We start from the raw sequence: 21,900 nt of genomic DNA on the forward strand, positions 1-21,900 counted from the left end.
AGAACAGGTTTGAATCTGCCAAAAAAGTTCAGGAATAATGTCTTCTTTCTTATCCTAGAAAAAAATTCATAAGAAACGACTGCCAAAGTCCTTTCACTGGAGATAGAATTTTGGGATTCTTAAATTTTCATTACCTCTTATTTGTATTTGCATTTATCTTTTTCATGTTGCATTTTAAGAGAATATAACTGAAATAATAGAACTCTGGGTACTGGTCAGTTATAAATTACTGAAAGAATTTTACATTTCTACATAGATATAATATAAATTTTTTAAAGAGGAAGTGGTCTATAAAGGTATCCCTATATTGTTCTAATGCAATTCAATCAATTCAATTTGATTCAGTTCGACCCACTAATTGGCCATCTATTAGGTACCTGGAAATTTGCTAGGCTCCAGGAATATGAAGACTGGAATACAGTAAAACACAACCTCCATTTGCAAGGAATTTGCATATAAGTTGTTCATTACTTTCCTGCTAAGACATTGTAGAGGGGCACAAAGGAAGTAATCTCAGTACAAAGGACACACCGACCAGGACAGGAACCATCAGAATGGCCTTTAAGAAGGCACAGATTCAATTCTACCCTCATCCTCCAATTTCAGAATTATTAAATTTGGGACTTTTTCTATAGAGATATTCTAAAATCTTGCTATTCAAAGTGTGGTCTGTAGACCATTAGCATCACCTAGAACTTGCTAGAAATGAAGAATCTTGGGCCTCAGCCCTGACCTCCTGAATTAGAATCTGAAGTTAAAAAAAAAAAAAATCCATAGGTGTTTATATGCACATTAAAGTTTGAGAAGCACCACACTAAAACATCAATTAAAAAAAGATCCCACGGGGCACCTGGGTGGCTCAGTGGGTTAAGCCGCTGCCTTTGGCTCGGGTCATGATCTCAGGGTCCTGGGATCGAGTCCCGCATCGGGCTCTCTGCTCAGCAGGGAGCCTGCTTCCCTCTCTCTCTCTCTGCCTGCCTCTCTGCCTACTTGTGATCTCTGTCTGTCAAATAAATAAATAAAATCTTTAAAAAAAAAAAAAAAAAGATCCCCAAACCCTGTCCACTGGGAGTGCTATTTCTCAGAGTGGGCAAGAGAATCAAGGTGAGTAAGTATTATTTGATTTAAAAAAGCAGAAAGAAGCTGCCTTATCACAATTACAAATACAAGCAAAATACAATTGTGAAATGGAAGTCTCATCATTGGTACATTTTGAGTGGAATCAGCTGCACTTGCATACACAGAATAATTTCGAGTTAATTAAAAAATTTTAGGCTCAGATGAGCAAAGTCCTCTTTTATTTCATTTGCTCCTCAAAATTCATAAAGGTTCCATGTAGCCATTTTATATACGACAGAGGGCCTGAATCATTCCACCTTCCAGTAATACCTCGTCTTGTGCAAACACGAATGGGTAAAGGAAATGGCCTAGTTTCTTTGAAATGTACTTGTGCTTCAGAACACCCCACTACTCCAAAAGAAGACAGGTTTGGCTTGATAAAAATGAAGGAGATCACATAAACTGATTTATTTTATGAGTACTGGATCCCAATGGGAGTACATAGAAAATTAATACTAAGGAAAGAAACAACCTAGAGAAAAGGCCCCCCTCTAAAATGAGTCTCTTTTCAGCTTAGAAAGGAAGAAAGAGAGGAAGAACAAAGGAAAAAGGGGGGGGGGGTGGAAGAAATTCAACCCTAACTACCTAATTGAAGTAGGAAAAAACACAGGCTGTTTTTATTATTCCCGGACTTAAATCACTCTGTTCTTCAAATTTCTAAGAGCTGCTTCTTTGGGGAGTAAATGTCACAGTCCCAACAGTCCTGTGCCTGCCTCCACACTCAGGTCACCCAGGTAGATTTGGTGGCACAGAACCTAACAAGGTAGCTGCTTTCCCTGGTGGTTTCCTAATAGGGTGTGGAGAAGTATGCATGTGGCTTTGTAGCCAGTCCAGGGAGCCCCCTAGGTGTCTTCTGGACTTGAATGCTATACCCCAGGTGGAGGTTTCTGTGATGAACTTGATGGACAACTTCCATCTTTGATCCCTACAGAGCTTATCAGTCTGGAAAGCCACTTAATTAGCATGATTCTGTTACTTCTGATATGCAATGTTTTCTATGCTCTAGGTTTTTCAAGTGTCCTGGACTTTTAAAGGAAACACGAATAAAATTTTTATTCAAGGTCTCCTGGGACAGCAAGGCTGTCACAGAATCGTCTTTTCTCTGAACTGGATGCTAAAATGACACTCGCTATGTTAAGATTCACGATACTTGGTTAAAAGGCCTAAAGTAATTCTATGGAGGTTATGAATTATTAATGTCAGTATGAAAGACCAGCTTCTGCACAGAGCTGAGTTATAACCCAAGTGCATTTAATGATGAAAATACATAAGAAACCAATAAGATATTTTATGAAAACAAAACAGTCCTCTTCCGAATGGATAAAAAACTGAATGGGTACATAAAATTATGGATTAAAACTGGGGAAGGAAAGAGTATTGGAAGTAGAAGGGCATTTTTTGGTTTTGTTTTGTTTTTTAATATTCTAACAGCTGCCAAGATAGATCTCACTAGGTGTTATTAGTCTAAATCGCCACAGTAAGCTAACTTCTTTAGGCGAAAGGGTTGCAAATCCTATCAAAAATAAAGATGAAATTCAGGTTTTGAGGACTGTGACAAATTCTTTGACTTGTTCCAAAGGCTGTGGGGCAGCTGAAATATTTTTGGTGGTTTTTCAGTCACATAAAAATGATCATAGCTGTTCAGGGAGATGACCTTTGTTTATTTGTTTGCATATACTCTTATGACATAAGTAGTCCTGCTGGGTAGAAGGCTGGTCCAAGATGGGAGTGAAGATGATGGGACTCCAATGGAAACAAATCCCACATGTGCTTCCACAACAGTAATAGCCAATGTCATGTGCGGGGCAGCTGTGGAAGTGGCTGGAAGGCAGCCCCAAGCTCCATGTGACTACGGAAGTAAACAGCTGTCATGAGGATGGAAAGGGAGGGAACTCTTCTGCGGCAGTATTCCCTCTTAACTTCATCATTCCTGCCACTATCTGAGAGGCTTCCATGATCTTTTGTCCTGGGTTCCATCTCTGGCTTTACATTAAGCTTTGGCTTTGACCCTTCCAGAGCCATGGACATTGGGTAAAGACTTGATCTACCCCTTGTTTTGGGTCTCTTCTGTAATAGTGCAACCCAAGCAAACAACCGCAAAAACAGCTTTCACATAACCATGGGTAGGCTTTCCAAGGGCCAGAAATAGGTAACTTCACAGCTTTTACTGCAAATGGAGAAAGCTGACTTCTTCTGAATAAATTACCTCTGTCCCTTACTATTTTCCTCTCTAGCTATTAAGTGCTTCACCTCAGAGACCACAAACTTGTTTTGTGAGAGATGGGCATCTCAAGGGACTAAACTGGATGTTTAAAATTCTACCGGCATCCTTTAGACACCTGCTCTCATGTCTGGGTTCCTGATCGTCCATGCAGAGCTAACAATTTAATTCTCACTGCTGCTTTAGTAACCACGAACCAACATTCAGCCAAACTTGTTGTGAGTTTCTTTTGTGCAACAAAACTGTCAAAATGTACACTGAAATGGATACAAAGTAGGAAACAGGAGGAGAACAGAGGTTGCATATACCCAAGCCAATGAGTAGGACTAATAATCATCTGTGGCCTAATGCTGTTCCCACTCCCTTCGGCAATCGCTTCTCTCAGAGGAGCTGCCAGCAGATGCGTTCTTCCCCAGGCCACATCTCTATAACTACTCTGAATCATGTCACAAAGGAGATGAGAGAAGAAATAAAACCAAGCCCAAACAAACAGGTTGGCTGGTAGATGCTATGGAGAAGACAGAAAAACTGGGGGTGCTGGGGGAAAGGGTGTTATTCCTTTTTATAGGGCAGCTGGGTGCAACATGAATGAAGAGAAGGGCTCTGTCTGGCAAAGCTCTAGAAGGATGTTCTACACAAAAAGTAGAAAGGCCCAAGAAATAGCTTACTGCGTCTGGGGAACGGAAAGGCCAATGTAGCCAAAACACAGTAACTAAAGGAGGAAGCTGGAACACATCACAAAGAGTGGCAGGTGGGCAGTTGACATGGGTCTTGGTGAAGAGTTTAGAGATTATTCTAAAGACAACGGTAGGCCTTTGGAGCGTTTTAAGTCGGGATTGACAGGTCTAGTTTATCTTTCTTAATAGACTGGCTGCTTGAGAAGAGAATGGATTACTGATTAGAAGGTGTTACTGGAAGTGGGGTGACATCTCGGAAAGCTAAGTACAGGCAGGAGATGGAGAGCTTTGTCTCGGAGACAGTACAAGCAGCAAGAAACAGCAAGGTCTGGGATGTTTAGGAGGTACAGATGACAGGATTGGCTAATGGGTCTCTATGTGGGAAATGAGGGAACTGGGTTTTTGCTTTGCACAAATGGGTGGAAAGGTGTGCCACTTACTGAGGTGTAAAAAATGGTTACGAAGAAGTTATGTGTATGGAAAATGAGGACAATGATGAGGGCAAATGGGTATAAAAAGTTGAGCGTATGACATATGACATGTTCAAGGTACCTATTAGACATCCAATAGGTAGAGATGTCCAGTAGGCAGTTGGACATACAAATCTAAGTCCTGGGCGATGATCAAGACAGGTGATAAAAATCTAGGAGCCATCACATAGTATTTAAGGCAAGGGACCAAGAGGCGGAAAGCCAAGGATCACGCTTTGGCCACTTTCAACATTCCGAGGTCAAGCCAAGATGGAACTTAGAGGAGCTATGCTGCAGGTAGAAAGCAGATGGGTGCATTTTCATTTAACAAAAGCCCATGGCATCTCCACTGGAAGGAACTTTTAAAGCCATCTACTTCAGTCATCCAACTCATTTCAGTTTTTAAATACGCATTCAATCACAAAGGGATAAAAACTCACATAAATCAATTTCCATGATAACTCCACTATCTTAACCCATTTACCACGATCTCTCTATCATCTTCCTAATAAGAGTTCAGGCCTAATGGGGACTGCAGTATCACAATTTGGCGGGTTTTCATGGCTAAATCGAAATACCATTATGCATGGGGATAAGTCAAACTAATTAAGAAAAATCTGAACTCTGAATAAGTTGCTTTTTAATTAAACACATGTCTCTGGAGACAAAAGGATAAGGCTAAAAGCTTTAGGACAGCTGATTACTTAGATATGATAGAGTAAACACGGCATGGAATATATGATGTAATGTAATCTCAATTTCATTCTGTATAAATGGCTAATAAAATGCATGACAGACATCTTCACCACGAAAATGAGCTGCAGTAGGGGATTATTCTATAGCAGTATTCTATAACAATTACAAAGATTTATCCTTCAAACTCTAAAGTGACCTGCAAACTTTTACAGGGAGTAACTGGAAACCGTGAAACCCTACTAAAAGGACAACAAATAAAGTATTTGTACTTTATTATACTTATATTTTATACTTACATATTATACTATATATTTATTATAGTATTTATATAATAAATACTTTATTATCACTGGGCAGATGCTCTGGGACAAAGCACCAATGGAATTCTGCTGTTGAGAACTCTGTTTCTCTGAATGCCTTTTGAGGGCAAGTAGGTGTGGAACTGGACTGAAAGAGGCTACATTACCAGCTGTTTGAGGAATTCTAGATATAGAGAATGGTGAATTAGACTGCACACCCAGGATTATGGGAAATAATACCTGTACTGTCCTCTTGGCAAATCAAGCATTCAGTTACAAATATTTGTTGCCTGCATGGTTTTTCTTCTGGGTTGTAAAGCTTGTAATGCATCTCGATTCTAAACAGAATTAGTTACAGCCTTTTTTGCACTTACTTTTGGAGATAATAATGATTACAGAAGTGAAACCTATGATTTATAAAACTACAATCTATTTTTCTTTATAATTATGCTTTTATTCTTCCAAATAAATTAAATTTCCTTTGGCCAATATTTGTAATACATTTCTTACAATTTGTACTTATTCTTTTTATTTTTTAAAAATATTTTATTTATTTATTTGACAAAGAGAGAGATCACAAGTAGGCAGAGAGGCAGGCAGAGGTGGGGGGGAAAGCAGGCTCCCCACAGAGCAGAGAGTCCAATGTGGGGCTTGATCCCAGGATCCTGAGACCATGACCTGAACCAAAGGCAGAGGCTTAACCCACTGAGCCACCAAGGCGTAATTATTCTTTTTAAAAAATATTTATTTATTTGAGAGAGAGAGAGAAAGCAAGAGCATGTGAGTGGGGGTAGAGGGAGAGAGAGAGAGAGAGAAAATCTTAAACAGACTCCCCACGGAGCTTCTCCCGGCTTGATCCCACAACCCTGAGACCACGACCAAGTTGAAATTAAGAGTCCAACACTCAACCGACTAAGCCACCCAGCTGCCCCAAATTCGTATTTCATCTTCAAGTGACATAATAAACATCCTTTTTTGTTGTGAAAAAAACTCTCTGTTCCACTTCCTACCTGATTTTAAATTAAGAGATTGTAACTCTACAAACTAAAATTTACCCAGGACCTTCTTGTACCTTATTAATTTGTACTCCAAAAAAGCATTTTGCTGACTGAGGTAAATTAAGGTCAGCTTTGAGTTCCAAGTTAGTATATTTCCAATTTCGTAGGATCTACACTCAAGAAGTTTTAGAATACCCAGTTTGTTGCAAGGGGCAAAAATGTTAACTATCTGATGGAGTAATCAGAGTCACATCATCCAAGCCAGTGACCAATTTTAGCATCACTACTGGTGGGTTAAGACACAGCAACATCGCCTATGCTGTGATCTGTTGCAAAGTGCTTAATTTGAACTTATCAAATCATTATATAATGTTCACTTTGTAGGAAATACAGGAAACAGAGAAACAGGCTAACTGACACGGCAAAAATTAGAGATAAATCCAGAAGCTGAAATGTTCTGAGGAACAACTGTTCCTGACTCTTCAACAAGGGACTTTGTTAGATTAAAAAAAGAGAAAAAAAAAGACTAATGGAACACATCACCCTGATGTAATGTGTGATCCTAAATTTCATCTAGTCTAGACACACTAGCTGTGAAATTTTTTTTGGGGGGATCATAAATAGGAATATGGTCTGGCTATTAGAGGAGTTCAAAATTTTCTGAAATGGAAAGATGGGGGTCAATGATCGAAAAAAGTAGGTTAAAAAGCTGTATATAAAATATGATTTCATACTCTTCTGGTATAAAGATGTACATGTATGTGGACACAAAAAAGTCTACATGTTAACAGTGATGATCTGAGATGGTAAGAATGTGATCATGTCATTTTTGCTTATAATTTTTCCCCTAATTTTCTATAATGTACATGTACTAATTCTGTGATAATAAAAAGACTGGTTTTAAAATACAAATTCTAGGGGCCTGGGTGGTTCAGTCAAATGTCTACCTTCAGCTCAAGTCATGATCTCAGGGTTCTGGGATTGAGACCAACACGGGGCTCCCTGCTCAGTAGGAGTCTGCTTCCTCTCCTTCTGCCCTCCCACCCATTCATGCTCATGCCCTTCCTCTCTCTCAAATAAATAAATACAATCTTTTAAAAAATAAGTAAATAATAAAATACAAATCCTATGGAAAGTCATATGGAAAATTCATATGACTTTTAAAAATTTTTTTGTTTTTATTTATTTATTTTACTTTTTTTTTTTTTAAATACCAATAGATCCATTTATCACAGTCTATCCCAGGATATTTGTAAGAAAAGAGACAGATTATTGACATCAGTAGAAACCAAGGGAAATGAGAGAGGTCTCATTTTGAATTCTTATTTATATTGCTTTGATTCAGTCAAGACACATTTAGTTATCTTCCATTTCATTTCACATATAAAATGTTAAGCATTAAAAATGTCTTATTATCATATGATCTTTCTGATATGAGGAATCTGAGAGGCAGGGCACGGGGTTGGGGGGGGGGTAGGGAAGGAAAAAATGAAACAAGATGGGATGGGAGGGAGACAAACCGTAAGAGACTCTTAATCTCACAAAACAAACTGAGGGTTGCTGGGGGGTAGTGGGGGTAGGGAAGGGTGGCTGGGTAATGGACATTGGGGAAGGTCTGTGCTATGGTGAGTGCTGTGAAGTGTGTAAACCTGACGATTCACAGACCTGTACCCCTGGGGCAAATAATACATTATATGTTAATAAAAAAATAAATAAAAATAAACAAAATTAAAACGTCTTGACTTTTTCTCATTAGAGATACAACTCTTCCCATTATTATTAGATAGCTCACTATAAAAGTGATTTTGTTAAATAAGCTCACAAAGCAAAGGATTCTAGCTGCCTTTGCAAAATAATCAGTCTTTCTTTTTCACAAGGAAGGGTCAAGCTTAATGGTTTTTAGGATCACCACTATATATGCAAATTACATTCCCACAAAGTAAGCAGCCATTTTAGAAGGTGCACATTCACCGCCTTAAAAGTGAATTAATGAATGCATAATTTTTACTAAGCGAGGATTCAATTTCAGTTGAATATGACAACAAACCCATTTCTTTTAAAATTCATAATGAAGTATTATTTGAGAATTACTCCCATTTTAAATTTAAGGCTGATCTTTTAAAAGTCCATCCTTTCTTAAAATTGAAAATTACTTTGTACATTTAAGCATTATTTATTTACATCATAGTTAGTTAGATTTGGAGGTTAAAAAGTCTGAGTATGAGGCCCACTGCTTACTAGCTGTGTGACCTTGGACAAACTATCCAGCCTATATAAGCCTCAGTTCTTTAATCAAGTGTAGAAAATAGCATTTACCTCACATGGTTTGATGAGATAATGCTTAGAAACCTGTTTGTTACATAGTAAGAGCTCAATGAATATCCATGACAATGATGATGACTTTCCTGAAATGCTGATCCCGTCCTATAGGTGCCAGTAGTATGTAGTATGCTACTGTCATCTCCCACACAGATGACCAAACGGCATCTCACTCCTACTGCATGCGACAGAACTGCTGCTTCCTACCCTTTCACCCACATCTCCTCAGGGTCCCCACCTCAGGAAAAGGCACCACTGTTAACCTAGTTACTTAGGACCTGAACTGAGGAGTCTGTTTACCCTTCTGTTCACCGACTATATAAAATTCCTATTCAATGTATTTTGAATCCAACCAACCACTTTCCCCAGGTCTCGTCTCTAGTCTGGACAATTGCAAAAGACTCTAGATAGAGCTTGTTGTTTTCACTCATCACCTCCCTCAGTCTGTTTTCCACCCAGATGCCAGAGTGAGTCTCTGTCATGTAAACACGTGATGTCACTTCCCTGAGTAAAACCCTTCAATGGCTTTTCACCATACTTAGGACAGGATCTAAATCCCTTTCCCGTCCAAAAGACCCTAAATAACTGGGCTTCTGCCTACATTCTCTTCCAGAACCTTCCTCCTCACTTACTCTGCTCTGGCCATACTGGTCTCCTGCTTTGCTGCTGCTTGAGCATCTTGAGCTTGCCAAACACACAACTGCCTCTACACCTTCTGCATGCGGGATTCCTTCCCCATCTAGCCATGTGGCTCTCCAGCTCACTTCTCTGCTCAGGTATCAGGCTTTTCCTGAATGCCATCAAAAGAAGCCCTCAGATAGTGGTTTTATTTTTATTTACAGCATTGTCACTACTATATAACGTTTGTATATATGTAAATATGTTTATGAGCTGATGCCTCAAGTAGGACATTAACTCCTTGAAGACAGGAACTTTGTTTTGTTCATTGCTGGATTTCCACTGTCAAATTCATTGCTTGGTACCTTGCAGGTGGTACAAAAATGCTTTTCAATACATAGAGACTTTTCCTTGTGTTAAACTGGCTTGGGTCTAGCCAAGTACTCCAAAAATAAGCCCTAAACCAAAAGATAACCAAGTGAACTAGTTACAAAGAATTAGTCCTTTATTCCATACACTTTGCAGAATCCCTACAAATATAAGATTGAAAACAGGAGTCATAAAAATTGTTTATTTTTACTCAGAAAATCTAGCAGTCTAGCAGAAAAAATTCATTTCATCAGAGCTAAAAGAAAACTAATCACTTGATTAAAAAACTTGTACGAAATGAACAGAAAAAAGTTTTCCCTGGTTTTATTTATTAAAGGGTCCTGTATAAAGAAATTATGATAGTATGAGATAAAACTGCTTTTAGACTCAAAAAAGAGGCACATCAGTGTTAATAAATGAAAAAATAATTTCATTATTTAACAATTCTTTTGCAAAAGTCCCAAACTGTGGCTCTAATATAGCTAAATCCATGAAACATTCACCATAAAAATAAAAATGCTTTAACCTACTATACATCTAAATTATGATACTATGAGCCACAGAAAAAAAAAATTTACAGTATCTTAAAACTGTTGAACTCAACCAATACAAAGCAGTACATGAGTCATTTTCCATCAGATATCTCTCTGAACCTCTATTATTTCTCTGTGCTTTTCTTACAACACACTGAGTTTTTTCCTTTTATTTGAAGAGATGGATGTTTTTGGACTGGGATTTCTGTTTCACCTGTGCGGTGTCCTACAGTGTTGGAGGTTTTCTGAATGAAACGCTGATCAGAGGGTTAAAGCAGTAATCACTGCGTGGATGTAATAGTATACATATATACTTGGAGGTTTTTTGTTTTTTGTTTTTTTTTAAAGATTTTCATTTATTTGAGAGAGAGGGAGAGCGAGAGAGAGAGAGAATGCGTGTGCACGTGAGTGCACAAGCAGTGGGGAGAAGGGCAAGGGAGCAAGAGGGGCAGGGAAGAGGGAGGAGAGGTGCGAAGAGAGAAGGGAGGGGAGGGGCAGAGGGAGAAGAGAAGCAGGCTCCCTGCTGAGCAGGAAGCCTGACACAGGGCTCCATCCCAGGATGCTGAGATCATGATTTGAGCCCAAGGAAGATGCTTAACGGACTGAGCCACCCAGGTGTCTATGCTTGGAGAGTTCTAAATGAGCCCAATTACTGCTTTTGATAGCATATCCTTGGAGACAAAGTACAGTGTTAGATAAATTTATAAACGTGGCTTAAGTCTACTCTACTTTGCCTACAGTATTTACCACAACCAGGAACAAAGCTATCATGTCTGTAGTCATTTGCTTAACATCTGCCTTTTCCACTTTGCATTCCTGAAGGTGAGCTCTGTATATGCTTGGGGGTGGGCGGATGGGTAAAATAGCTGAGGGGGATTAAGGAGGGCACTTGTGATGAGCCAGGGCTGCTGTATTGAATGATACTGAACTCCCAATCATGATACTCCTGAAACTCATATAACACTATTACGTTCACTAACCAGTGTTAAAATAAAAACTTAAACAAAAAAGAACTGTATATGATTCCACAGCCTGAGCACCTAACAATAGTAGGGCCCAAGAAATATACTTTGAATTAATGAATGCAGTTAGGGCTGTGCCGTTGCATAATTTAAAAATGAGTGGGTCCTTTCCTAGCTGAGTTCACCAGGAACTCATAGTTTCACAGAACCTAATCATTTGCTTTTCTTTGGTTATAGGATCCACATTTTTTCATGTGCATCTTACAGTTGACAGTGTTTTAGTATCATGTATGGTTTAATTGGCAGCAGTTTTTCCTTCTGAGTATTATAAAAAATAACATTGGTTTGAGAAATAAGGAGGGTGTTTTTGAATCAATGAAATATAGTTACTGCTAATTACATCTTACGATGGAAGATATAGGGGTGCCTGGCTGGTTCAGTTGGAAAAGTGAGTAACTCTTGATCTCAGGGTCATTACTTTGAGCCCCAAGTTGGGAGAAGAGATCATTTAAAAAAAAAAAGTTAAAAAAAATTTAAAAATATATGGAAAATATAAAAACTTCAAGTACTTACGTCAATTAAGTCTGAAAGATCATGAATATAATACTTGAAAACTGAGGCATTGGTTGCTTCAAGGGTTAGGAGATACTCATTCCGTGCCTTAATCGATTTTAGCTTATTTTCTGAATACTTTGCTTGTCTCTGGAAATGGAGATGAGCCAGGTATTGAGAAAGACAACAAAGTCATTTAGTCAGAGAGAGATACATGACTTTCTACTAATCTAAACAATGTATTCCACATATGTCAATCACCTCTGAAGTCTTCCAAGAAAAGTACATTTTGAATCTGATTTAAATAACTAAAAGTACCCAACAACATATTTGGTCTTCAGGCCCAATTGCAAGGAAACCTCTTCGTTAATATTCAAGTTGCCCACACTGTATATGGAGTACTTGGCCTTCAACACTACATGATGTCCAGCTGTTAGTACATGATTTTTACGTTTCTTAAACATTTTTCATTCCTGTGGGAGGAAATGTGTGTCATTTCACAATAATTTACAAGGTGCGTCTATTGGTTATCAGTGTCCTTAGTACTGTCACCCGAAGTGAGGACAGAAAGGCCCTGTGATGTTTTTCACTTACTTTTTCTTTCATTTTTTCAATTTTCTTTACAGAGCTTCGCCGCTGATGTCTCTCTTCCAGTCTGATATGAAAGACGGGATCCCCAGACCTTCCGATTTGCTTCTCTTCCTGTTTCTCAGCCTCTTTCAGCTTGCTCTCTGCACTGATGCTCTCTGCGTGATACATATGGTATGTTTTCATCACCTGCGAAAACGGGACCCAAATTGTTACAAGATGCTGGTCTGTGACTCTGAGAGTGAATGGAAGCCATTGTGTGAGGAATATGTTAAAAATATCACCTTCCAACTGGCAGGGGGAGAGCCAGATTGTTAGGCAAATAGATGAATTATGGACTATTGCTTCTAAGTAAAGCAAAGAGAAATATGCAAATTCACCTGCCAGGAAGAGGCACTTAGGGGACAGGCTTTGATGAAAAAATGATTTAGAGTCTTAGGCATGCTTTCAGTGCACTTGAAAAGTTCTCTTAAGCTCAAAAGTGTTCTCTAAAATCTCTGCATTATTAATCTGCAGAATAAACCATCACTCATGGATAAATTTTACCCCAGTTTTGGACTTCTAAAAAAACTCCAAATCAGTACAGCTCTTACTAAGGAGACTTTTTTTTTTTTTTTTTTTTGCATAAAATCTACTGGCCAAAATACAAAATGCAAATATTAAGGTTCACACATAGTTTCAGTTTAAAAACACCGTTTTTCTGAACACAAAGTAGTACTGTATGTTCAATGTAGAAAACATATGATACAAAAAAGAAAATAAAAAGCAGAGATAACCACTGTTAAGATTTTTGGTACAGCCATTTGGTCTTTTTCCTAGGAAAACACACACACACACACACACTCTCTCTCTCTCTTATCTGAAAATGACATATTTCTCCTTTAAAAAAATTTGTACCATACTATATTTACAATTTTTAATCTACTTTTTTTCAACTTTTAAAGATTTTATTTATTTGACAAAGAAAGAGAGACAGCACAAGCAGGGGGAGCTGCAGGCAGAAGAAGAGGGAGAAGCAGTCTCCCCACTGAGCAGGGAACCCCTATGGGGGACTTGATCCCAGGGCTCTGGGATCATGTCACTTACTGACTGAGCCATCCAGGTGCCCCTTCTATCTCCTTTTTTTGCTTAATATATCAGAACACTTTTCTCTATTACCAAATATTCTTCTAAAATACAATTTTAAAGCCTGAATAATAGTTCTTTATATGACTGGGACATAGCTTGACTAATTTCCTATTGTTGAACATTTTATGATATTTCAACTTTCTGCTTTATAAATGAAGCTGTGTTGAAACCCTTGATATATATTCTATCTTATTTCTTCTCTTAGAAATGATATGCATAAGTTACATTTTAATATATTTAGGAACATATAGAAAATAAAATTTTGTAATGTGTCTTTCCATGTATGCTGTAAACTTATATAAATGATTCTCAATTTAAAATTTTTAAAAATTTAAAATTTAAAAATTTAAAAATTTTAAATCTTTAGACATTTGGTTTTATTATTGTCCCAGAAATATTTATGTACAAAATGATCACATTTTCCATGATACATTTTCTTTTTTTAAATTTAAATTAAAAAAAAATTTTTATGGTACATTTTTCAGAAGAACTGCAGAGTTAGACAATCTGCACATTTTCAAGATTTTTGACACATATTGCCAATTTAACATTCTGCAGTTTTGGAAAAAAAAACTTGATCTACATAGTTATTTCCCAAAGCATTTAGAAAATATGGATGCTTTTTTAATAAACATTTTTTCAAATATTAAATAAGTATATTTACTCTTACAGTAACTATCATATCTGTATATAATCCCTGTACTTGTAGATCCAAAGTAATGGTCAAAGATTTTAAAAGATTTTACCTCAAAAATCACAGTTTTACAATATATTTCAATCTGCTTTTATAAGCAGAGTCAGAAATCTGGGCCATTTCTAAACCTTGTTTATTTTAAGTACAATTATACTGCTTAAAAGAGACAACACAGGTAAGGTATGACTCTAATTCAAGAGACGTATCAAGGAACATACCAGAACTTAGCATCCAAACATCGGTGGTGGTGCTTTCCCATAAATTATGTCAAATTCTCATCCACATAAAATGGATTTTATTACATTTATAAATAACCCATAAATTATTCAGAGTCAATTTTATAACTGAAATGTAGTTGTTTAGAAGAGATTTAATGTAACATTTGGAAGTAAGGAACCTGATTTTTTTCATTTCAAAAAGATGAGTTTTAAAATAGTTTGGGAACTGGAAGCATCAGTGGAATGTATTTATTTAGGTTGAAGCATATGAAATTGCTCTATTGGGAGGTTATAGACAAGGCAGAAAGGGGCCCCTGGGTGGCTCAGTGGGTTAAGCCTCTCTGCCTTTGGCTCAGGTCATGATCCCAGGGTCCTGGGATTGAGTCCAGCAGTGGGCTCTCTCCTTGGTGGGGAGTCTGCTTCCCCCCTTCTCTCTCTGCCTACTTGTGATTTCTCTCTCTGTCAAACAAATAAATAAAAAAAATCTTAAAAAAAAAAAAAGGTGGGGCATCTGGGTGGCTCAGTGGGTTAAAGCCTCTGTCTTTGGCTCAGGTTGTGGTCTCAGGGTCTGGGGATCAAACCCTGAATTGGGCTCTCTGCTCAATAGGGAGCCTGCTTCCCCTTTTCTCTCTGCCTGCCTCTCTGCCTACTTGTGATCTCTCTCTCTGTGTCAAATAAATAAATAAAATCTTAAGAAAAAAAAAAAAAAAGGAAAGGCAAAGTCAGTCCATTCTTAAGAATGGTTCAACTTAATGCACATTCTGAAGGTGACTATTTGAAGTGTCACACATGGGGTTAATGAAGAGCCTTTACTTATTTTCACAAAATCTGATGATGTCTTCCCTTTAAAACATAAGCTAGCAAATCACGTTAAAGGCATTGCTGAACAAGAGCAAAGTAAGGGCGAAATTGCAAAGTTGTGGCAGCTTTTCTTGAGCTGTGTGTTATCTGTTTTTAGTAATTATCAAACCTGTCCAGGAGAAGTCTGGTTGGCTACTGCAGTTTAAAAGAAAAATAAAACAGCATTAAGCAGCAGCTGGGCAGCTGGGGAATGACAAGGGAGTCACCCTACAGCTGGGCAAACAGTAAGGTCAATGAATCGATGACACACCTTGCATTTCTAGGCTTGGCTCTGTTTGTACACCCTGCAAACCCACATACCATTTGGACCCTGGTTCCAGTTACATCTTTAAAGAGAGGGTAAAAAAAAAAAACCCAAATATCAAAACACAAGTTTCTCTCACTCTCCCTCTTCTCTCTCAGCTGTCTGTATTCTTCTTGCTAAGAGTCAAAGGAAGATATGAGAACATGTGACCCCACCAGAGAGAGATGAAAAGGCATCCCTGGCAGCCCTGGGTATCTAAGCATTCTTTTCTCCTAAATACACCCTGAAGAAAAGACTTGAACTCCTGCTTTATTTAGATGCTGAGGACCTGTGTAAGCAAGTAATCTGCACAAACTAAGCCTTATGAACTACAGATCCTCAGCTGGCTGCCAGCATGGGGTTTCTTATAAACTAGTCTGGGTTCAAAGGAAAACATTCTTGACCCAACTCTAGCAAGAAAAGGGTGTAAATATCCCATCATAATGTGGTTCAGCACAATAGCCGAGGATTTTCTACCCAGTTCAGTGGTAATTTCCAGAGGGAAATTTCTTTGTTCAGTTTTCCAGTGTGACTTAGGGTTTCCACTATTTTCTAAAATGTTAACAATAACAATGAATGAATTTTAAAAGTTGAGGAGAAAAACACTAAAAGCTTTTTGAGAACTCTAATTGCAGATAATGAATGCAAGTATAAACTACATTATTTAAAACGTAAGCTGTTGACCGAATTAAATGTGTTTTGTATTTAAAATAAAATAACAGACAGTTTTCTCTTTTTCAGAGAAGTAGAAGAAAGCTCTTATTTTTAAAGGTGAATTTTGAATACATACTGCAAAGAAAATAATAGCTTCTCCATCAGCTTAATGCAAACACAAGCATTTGCATTCCAAATGACATGATAGGCATATATCCATTTAAATGTACTCCAATAACACATTTTCCTATTTGAATTCTTCTCTACTAAAACCTCATGCATAATTCTCCACTGAACACACTCAACATATCTTTCCTACTCCATCTTTTCTTAACTGCAGAAGAATACAGTGAAATAGATTTCTTTGCAATTGTGAAATCCTACGCAAAAACTTTTGCACAGAAGTTGTTAACATTTTTTCCCTTACTGACAGACCCATATAATGTATCTGACACTACTCCTGTACTTTAAATCAAAATAATTAAAATATCTACAGTGAATTTTAATATTTAGTGTCATGAAACCATTATGTATCTGAAAACCGTTCACATGTTTGAAGAAGAAGTGTATTAAGGTTCTACATTTTACTTTCTGACTACTGGCACAGAAGTTAGAAGGCATGGTTCTAAGAATGAGTCTACCAATTACCAGGTGGGGGGAATTTATTTTATACTTCTCACCTTACAAGGCCATTGTGGACATTCAATTGTGCATCCCTACATATGTGTGCATGTAAAACTTTACTGAGTACTTATAATATGTGTGTGTGCATATGTATGTAATGTATACCATTAACATATGTATGTAATATGTATATGTTTAGCAAACGAAGCATTATGTAACGCTTACTATGTGCCATGTACCATTCTAAGCATTTTATAAATAATAGCTTATTCAGTCCTTCTAAAAAACTCTTATGAGGCACATACCTTTATTCTTCCTATTATACAGATAAGACAAGAAGGGCCTTGAGAGGTGAACTAAGTTGCCCAAGGTCACATAGCTGGTAACTGGCAGACCAATGGTTGAAGCCCTGGCAATAAGGTTCCAGACTGGATATTCTAGACTGCTATAGGCTATAACCTTTGGAAATTCTAAAGCACGATAAAAATGGAAGGCCCCTTTCCTGGGGGATACAGCTGCTCTTGGTTATATTTAGGAGTAGAGGGAAAGAGGGCTGAAAGATAATTATTTATTCACTCACCATTTGCTTGGTATTTACTGTCCATAAGGCAATGATGGGTGTAAAAATAGGGACTTGGTTTCCTACTTCTTCTTTTTTTTTTTTTTTTTTTTTGGTTTCCTACTTTTAAGAGCTTAAATTTTTGGAGATTTAAAAAATGGGCCTTGGAGAATCTGATGGACACAGATGAAGGCGAGGACATTCAAGCTGGAGGGAGAGTGCTAGCAAAGGTATGTGGAGTAGGGAGAACACACAGGTATGGTGGGCGTGTGTAGACCATAACTTTGAGAGGGGCTCTAGGGAAGGGCTTGGAAAGTGCATGGCTGGGTCACCGGGCTGGAGGATGAGACTGCAGCAGTTGTCGGGCCAGATTAGGAGAGCCTTGAAACCTCAAGCAAAGAAATTATTTAAGAGTATTCGATGGGTGTTCATGAATCCACAGGGGTGTAAACGGTATGGTCAGAGCCGTATTTTAGTAGCAATCCCGTGAAGTTAAGCAGGAGGATTTGGGGGTGTGAGGTAATCTCATTTAGCATAAAATAGGAGGGAATGGGAAGAAAGTGAATCCAGGATAAGAGTCACAGGGCAGGGACACCTGGGTGGCTCAGTTGGTTAAGCGGCTGCCTTCGGCTCAGGTCATGATCCCAGCGTCCTGGGATCGAGTCCCACATCAGGCTCCTTGCTCGGCAGGGAGCCTGCTTTTCCCTCTGCCTCTAGCCTGCCACTCTGTCTGCCTGTGCTCGCTCTCTCTAACAAATAAAATCTTAAAAAAAAAAAAAAAGTCACAGGGCATTTTCCCTGTTCTCTCTCTCGACATTTCCTCAGACTTGACATGTCTGCTTCCACCATGGAGTTGGGGCAGTCTGGCCTAACGCTGGCCCAAACAGCACTTTGGGTACTTCTCTAAGTCAATCACTGAACACTCCCTCCTCAGGATGTGTGCTTTCCTGCCTCCGTGGCCTTCTCCCAAGCCAATCCCACTGCCTGCGATGTCTTCCCCCCACACCTTGTCCTAACGTTTAGACTCATCCTTCAAGGCAAATTCAGATTTCACCCATTGCCAAGTATTCCCTGGTTCCCCCACCAGAGCTATTGTGTTCTTCCAACTGCCAAGGCCTTCTTGTTGACAGCACTTTGGGCTCTCTGCCACAGGTCTGATACCTGTGTGCCATCCAGTATCACGGACTGTCCTTAAGTTCACCCAGGGCACCAGCAGGGTCTTGTGCGCCTTTGGATTCTCGATACTGCTTCTAGACAGTGGGAGTAAAATAGGCATTTAGGGGGCACCTGGGTGGCTCAGTCATTAAGGGTCTGCCTTTGGCTCAGGTCACGATCCCAGGGTACTGGGATCAAGTCCCACACTGGGATCCTTGCTCAGCAGGAAGCCTGCTTCTCCCTCTCCCACTCCCCCTGCTTTTGTTCCTTCTCTCGCTGTGTCTCTCTCTGTCAAATAAATAAATAAAATCTTTAAAAAAAAAAATAGGCATTTGGTGAGAAACAAATGAAGGACAGGAAGCCGTTTTACAGTCCGCCTGTCCATTCATATAGTCGTTTAACGAACGTTTCCTAATACCTAATATGTGCCTCGAATTATTCTTCTCCCTCCCCGGCATTCAAAACAGCATTGCCCATAAAATACCTGGGAATGGTCTAATGAGATGCTAAGTAGTTCAAATTCACCATGAGATACAGTTAGCATTGGAGTTCATGGCCCCTGAGAAAAGAAAGGTGTGGTGGTTGGGCTGACGGGAAATGGAAAGCAGTGTATTTGCGACAATATTCCATACGTAACCTGCTAGTTTACTAACTTCACCAGTCACTAAGAGCTCTTCTGAGAAACTATATTTTTGGAGTTTCCTTAACTGTCAGCATCCCAAAATCAAGATCTCTTTTCTACAATCAATACACGAGAAGGCGTGAATTGTAACTGAGTTTCTGCAAGTGCCAGACTAACACGACCACCAAGTCAGGGCCACAGCCTTGGAAGCCTGTTCCTCTTGTTTCCCAGCAAATTCTTGGGTTCCCCAGGAAAGTAGGACCCTCGGGCCACCCTATGCTGAGCCCCAGGGGCTGTGCTGCAAGGAACCTGGCCCTCCAGGGGCCACACAGCTTCAGTCCAGGTTATGGACTCTGCCTGGCCATGCTATGTCTCTGAGGGCTCATTTTATTTTAAAGACTTTATTTACTTATCTGAGAGTGAGAGAGCATAAGCAGGGGGAGTGGTAGAGGGAGAGGGAGAAGCAGGCCCCTGCTGAGCAGGGAGCCCGGGCTGCCAGGGTCAGTCCCAGGACCCTGAGAACATCACTGAGCTGAACGCAGACGCTTCCCAGACTGAGCCACCCACGCGCCTCTCCAAGGGCTTATTTTCAACAGGGCCAGCAGGCAGGAAGGGCCTGTCAGAGAACACCCATTACCACTGCATGCCAGGATCCTTCCACCTGCTACCTCGAGCCTTCCTACTCTTTAGGGCACTGAGCCAACTCCCAGCTTCCGGAGCCAGGCAGAACCAGATTTGAGTTCCTGTGCTAAAACCACTTCCTACCCAGCAAGCCTCTTAACTGGGCCCTCGTTCCTCTGAGGTGAAATGGGGATTAAATCATAGAATGCACAGAAGCACATAACAGAGCGGAGAGTTTGATTCTTGATAGTTTCTACGGTCTGATGTGGAAATAAGTGTGTGGGCTCCAGAGACAGATTACTTAGCTTCATATTATGCTCCAAGCTAAGAGGTACAGACCACTGTTGTTCTCATTCGTGGCATTTGGGCTGGAGAAGTTCTGACCCCTGAGGTGGTGAGTGGTCTGTAGAGCAGACATGATGAACTCTCATAAAATTTACCTCTTCTTCCTAGGCTGATATGGCTCTCCACAGGTCAACGAAAGCAGAATTTACAAAATTCCATTATATTTGCAAAATAACATAGGGAGAACTCAACTTTGAGAGAGTATACTGGTAGTTAGAGCTTAGCTTCACAGAATGGGCTATCTGGGTTCAAATCCTACTTGTGCACTTACTCATGGTGTAATCTTGGGCAAGCAACTTAATCTTTCTGTGCCTCGATTTCCTTGCTGTGAAACCAGTGTATCATTCTCACTCATGGAATGCAGAAGGTAGCTGGAAGGATTAAAGGTGTCCTTACATGAAAAGAGCCCCAAAAGTCTGACATATAATAAGTGAACAGTAAATGTCCGTTACTGATATTCGAAAAAAAAGATCATAAACTTTTTAAAAAAGATTTGTTTATTTTTGAGAGAGAAAGAGAGAGCTTGTGTGTGTGTTCGTGGGGTAAGGGGGAACAGAGGGAGAGGGAAAGAGAAAATCTCCAGCAGACTCTACACTGAACACAGAGCCTGACGTGGGGCTCGCTCCCAGGACCCTAAGATCATGACCTGAGCCTAAACCAAGAGTTGGATGCTTAAGTGGACACTTAGCGACTGAAACATCCAGGCTCCCCTATCACAACACATGGTAAAAACAGGCAGTGATTTCTCCATGACAGGAAAGATGATCATTTTTTTTTTAAATAAATATTTTATTTTTAAGTTATTTCTACACTCAAAATGGGGCTCAAACTTACAGCCCCAAGATCAAGAGTCTCATGCTTTACCAACTGAGCCAGCCAGGCACCCCAAGATTATAATTTCTGATAGAGGTAAAGGGAAGGAAATTGGTGGTATTTCCATTTAGGCCACTTATGTATATGTTAAGAATTTGGGGGGAACCGGGGTGGCTCAGTGGGTTAAGCCTCTGCCTTCGGATCAGGTCATGATCTCAGGGTTCTGGGATCGAGCCCCAAATCGGGCTCTCTGCTCAACAGGGAGTCTGCTTCCCCCTCTCCTCTCTGCCTGCCTCTCTGCCTACTTGTGATCTCTGTCTGTCAAATAAATAAATAAATAGATAGATAGATAAATAAATAAATAAATAAATAAGGAATTTTAGCAAAGCTCTTTAGAATGAGCAAATAGATCAAGGCTGACAATTAAATAGCATGAGATGTTGCCTTTACAGCTAGTTTATGAAGGAAAACTTGAGGTATGTTGTGACTCCATTGAAATGAAATCAGTACAAGAGTCTGAATTTATCATCAAATTATATTTATAACTCAAACAAATGCTTTGAACAAAAGGCACTATCTGGGATTCTGGACCTTGCTGACTAGGGCCTGCCAACCAACTAAAAGACAGGGCAACAGAAATGCAGAGAATAAACACAGGGGAAAATAGAGAAGACATATATGCGAAGGGAGGAAACACGGCTAAAGAAAATAAAAGAATAATTATATTACTATTTAGTGTAATGTTGAAGTTTTGTTTCAAGAGTAATTAAAAATAGTAATTATAATTTCAGATTATATTCAATTGAAGAGTAATTATAAAGAGCACTAGGTTCAATGGAAACAGCTTAGGTCTATGAAATCCAATAAATCTGGATTTTGATCCTTGCTTTGATAGAGAACAA

General features: G+C 39.2%; 1 protein-coding gene across 2 annotated transcripts in view; it reads right to left on the minus strand.

Moving 5' to 3' along the window:
* The window catches only part of SRGAP1 (SLIT-ROBO Rho GTPase activating protein 1), a 266,482-nt gene that overhangs the window by 69,306 nt on the left and 175,276 nt on the right, over positions 1 to 21,900 (minus strand). For both annotated transcript variants that reach the window (XM_004766598.3, XM_004766597.3), the window contains exons 5-6: positions 12,428 to 12,610; positions 11,855 to 11,983 (exon numbers count right to left, since the gene is read on the minus strand). In XM_004766598.3, the coding sequence (XP_004766655.1) occupies positions 11,855 to 11,983; positions 12,428 to 12,610 (312 nt within the window). The remainder of the gene's footprint in view (positions 1 to 11,854; positions 11,984 to 12,427; positions 12,611 to 21,900) is intronic.

Source organism: Mustela putorius, unplaced genomic scaffold (assembly GCF_011764305.1).
Source record: "Mustela putorius furo isolate JIRA1106 unplaced genomic scaffold, ASM1176430v1.1 tig00003988_pilon_pilon_pilon, whole genome shotgun sequence".
In the NCBI taxonomy this organism is placed as follows: Eukaryota; Metazoa; Chordata; class Mammalia; order Carnivora; family Mustelidae; genus Mustela; species Mustela putorius.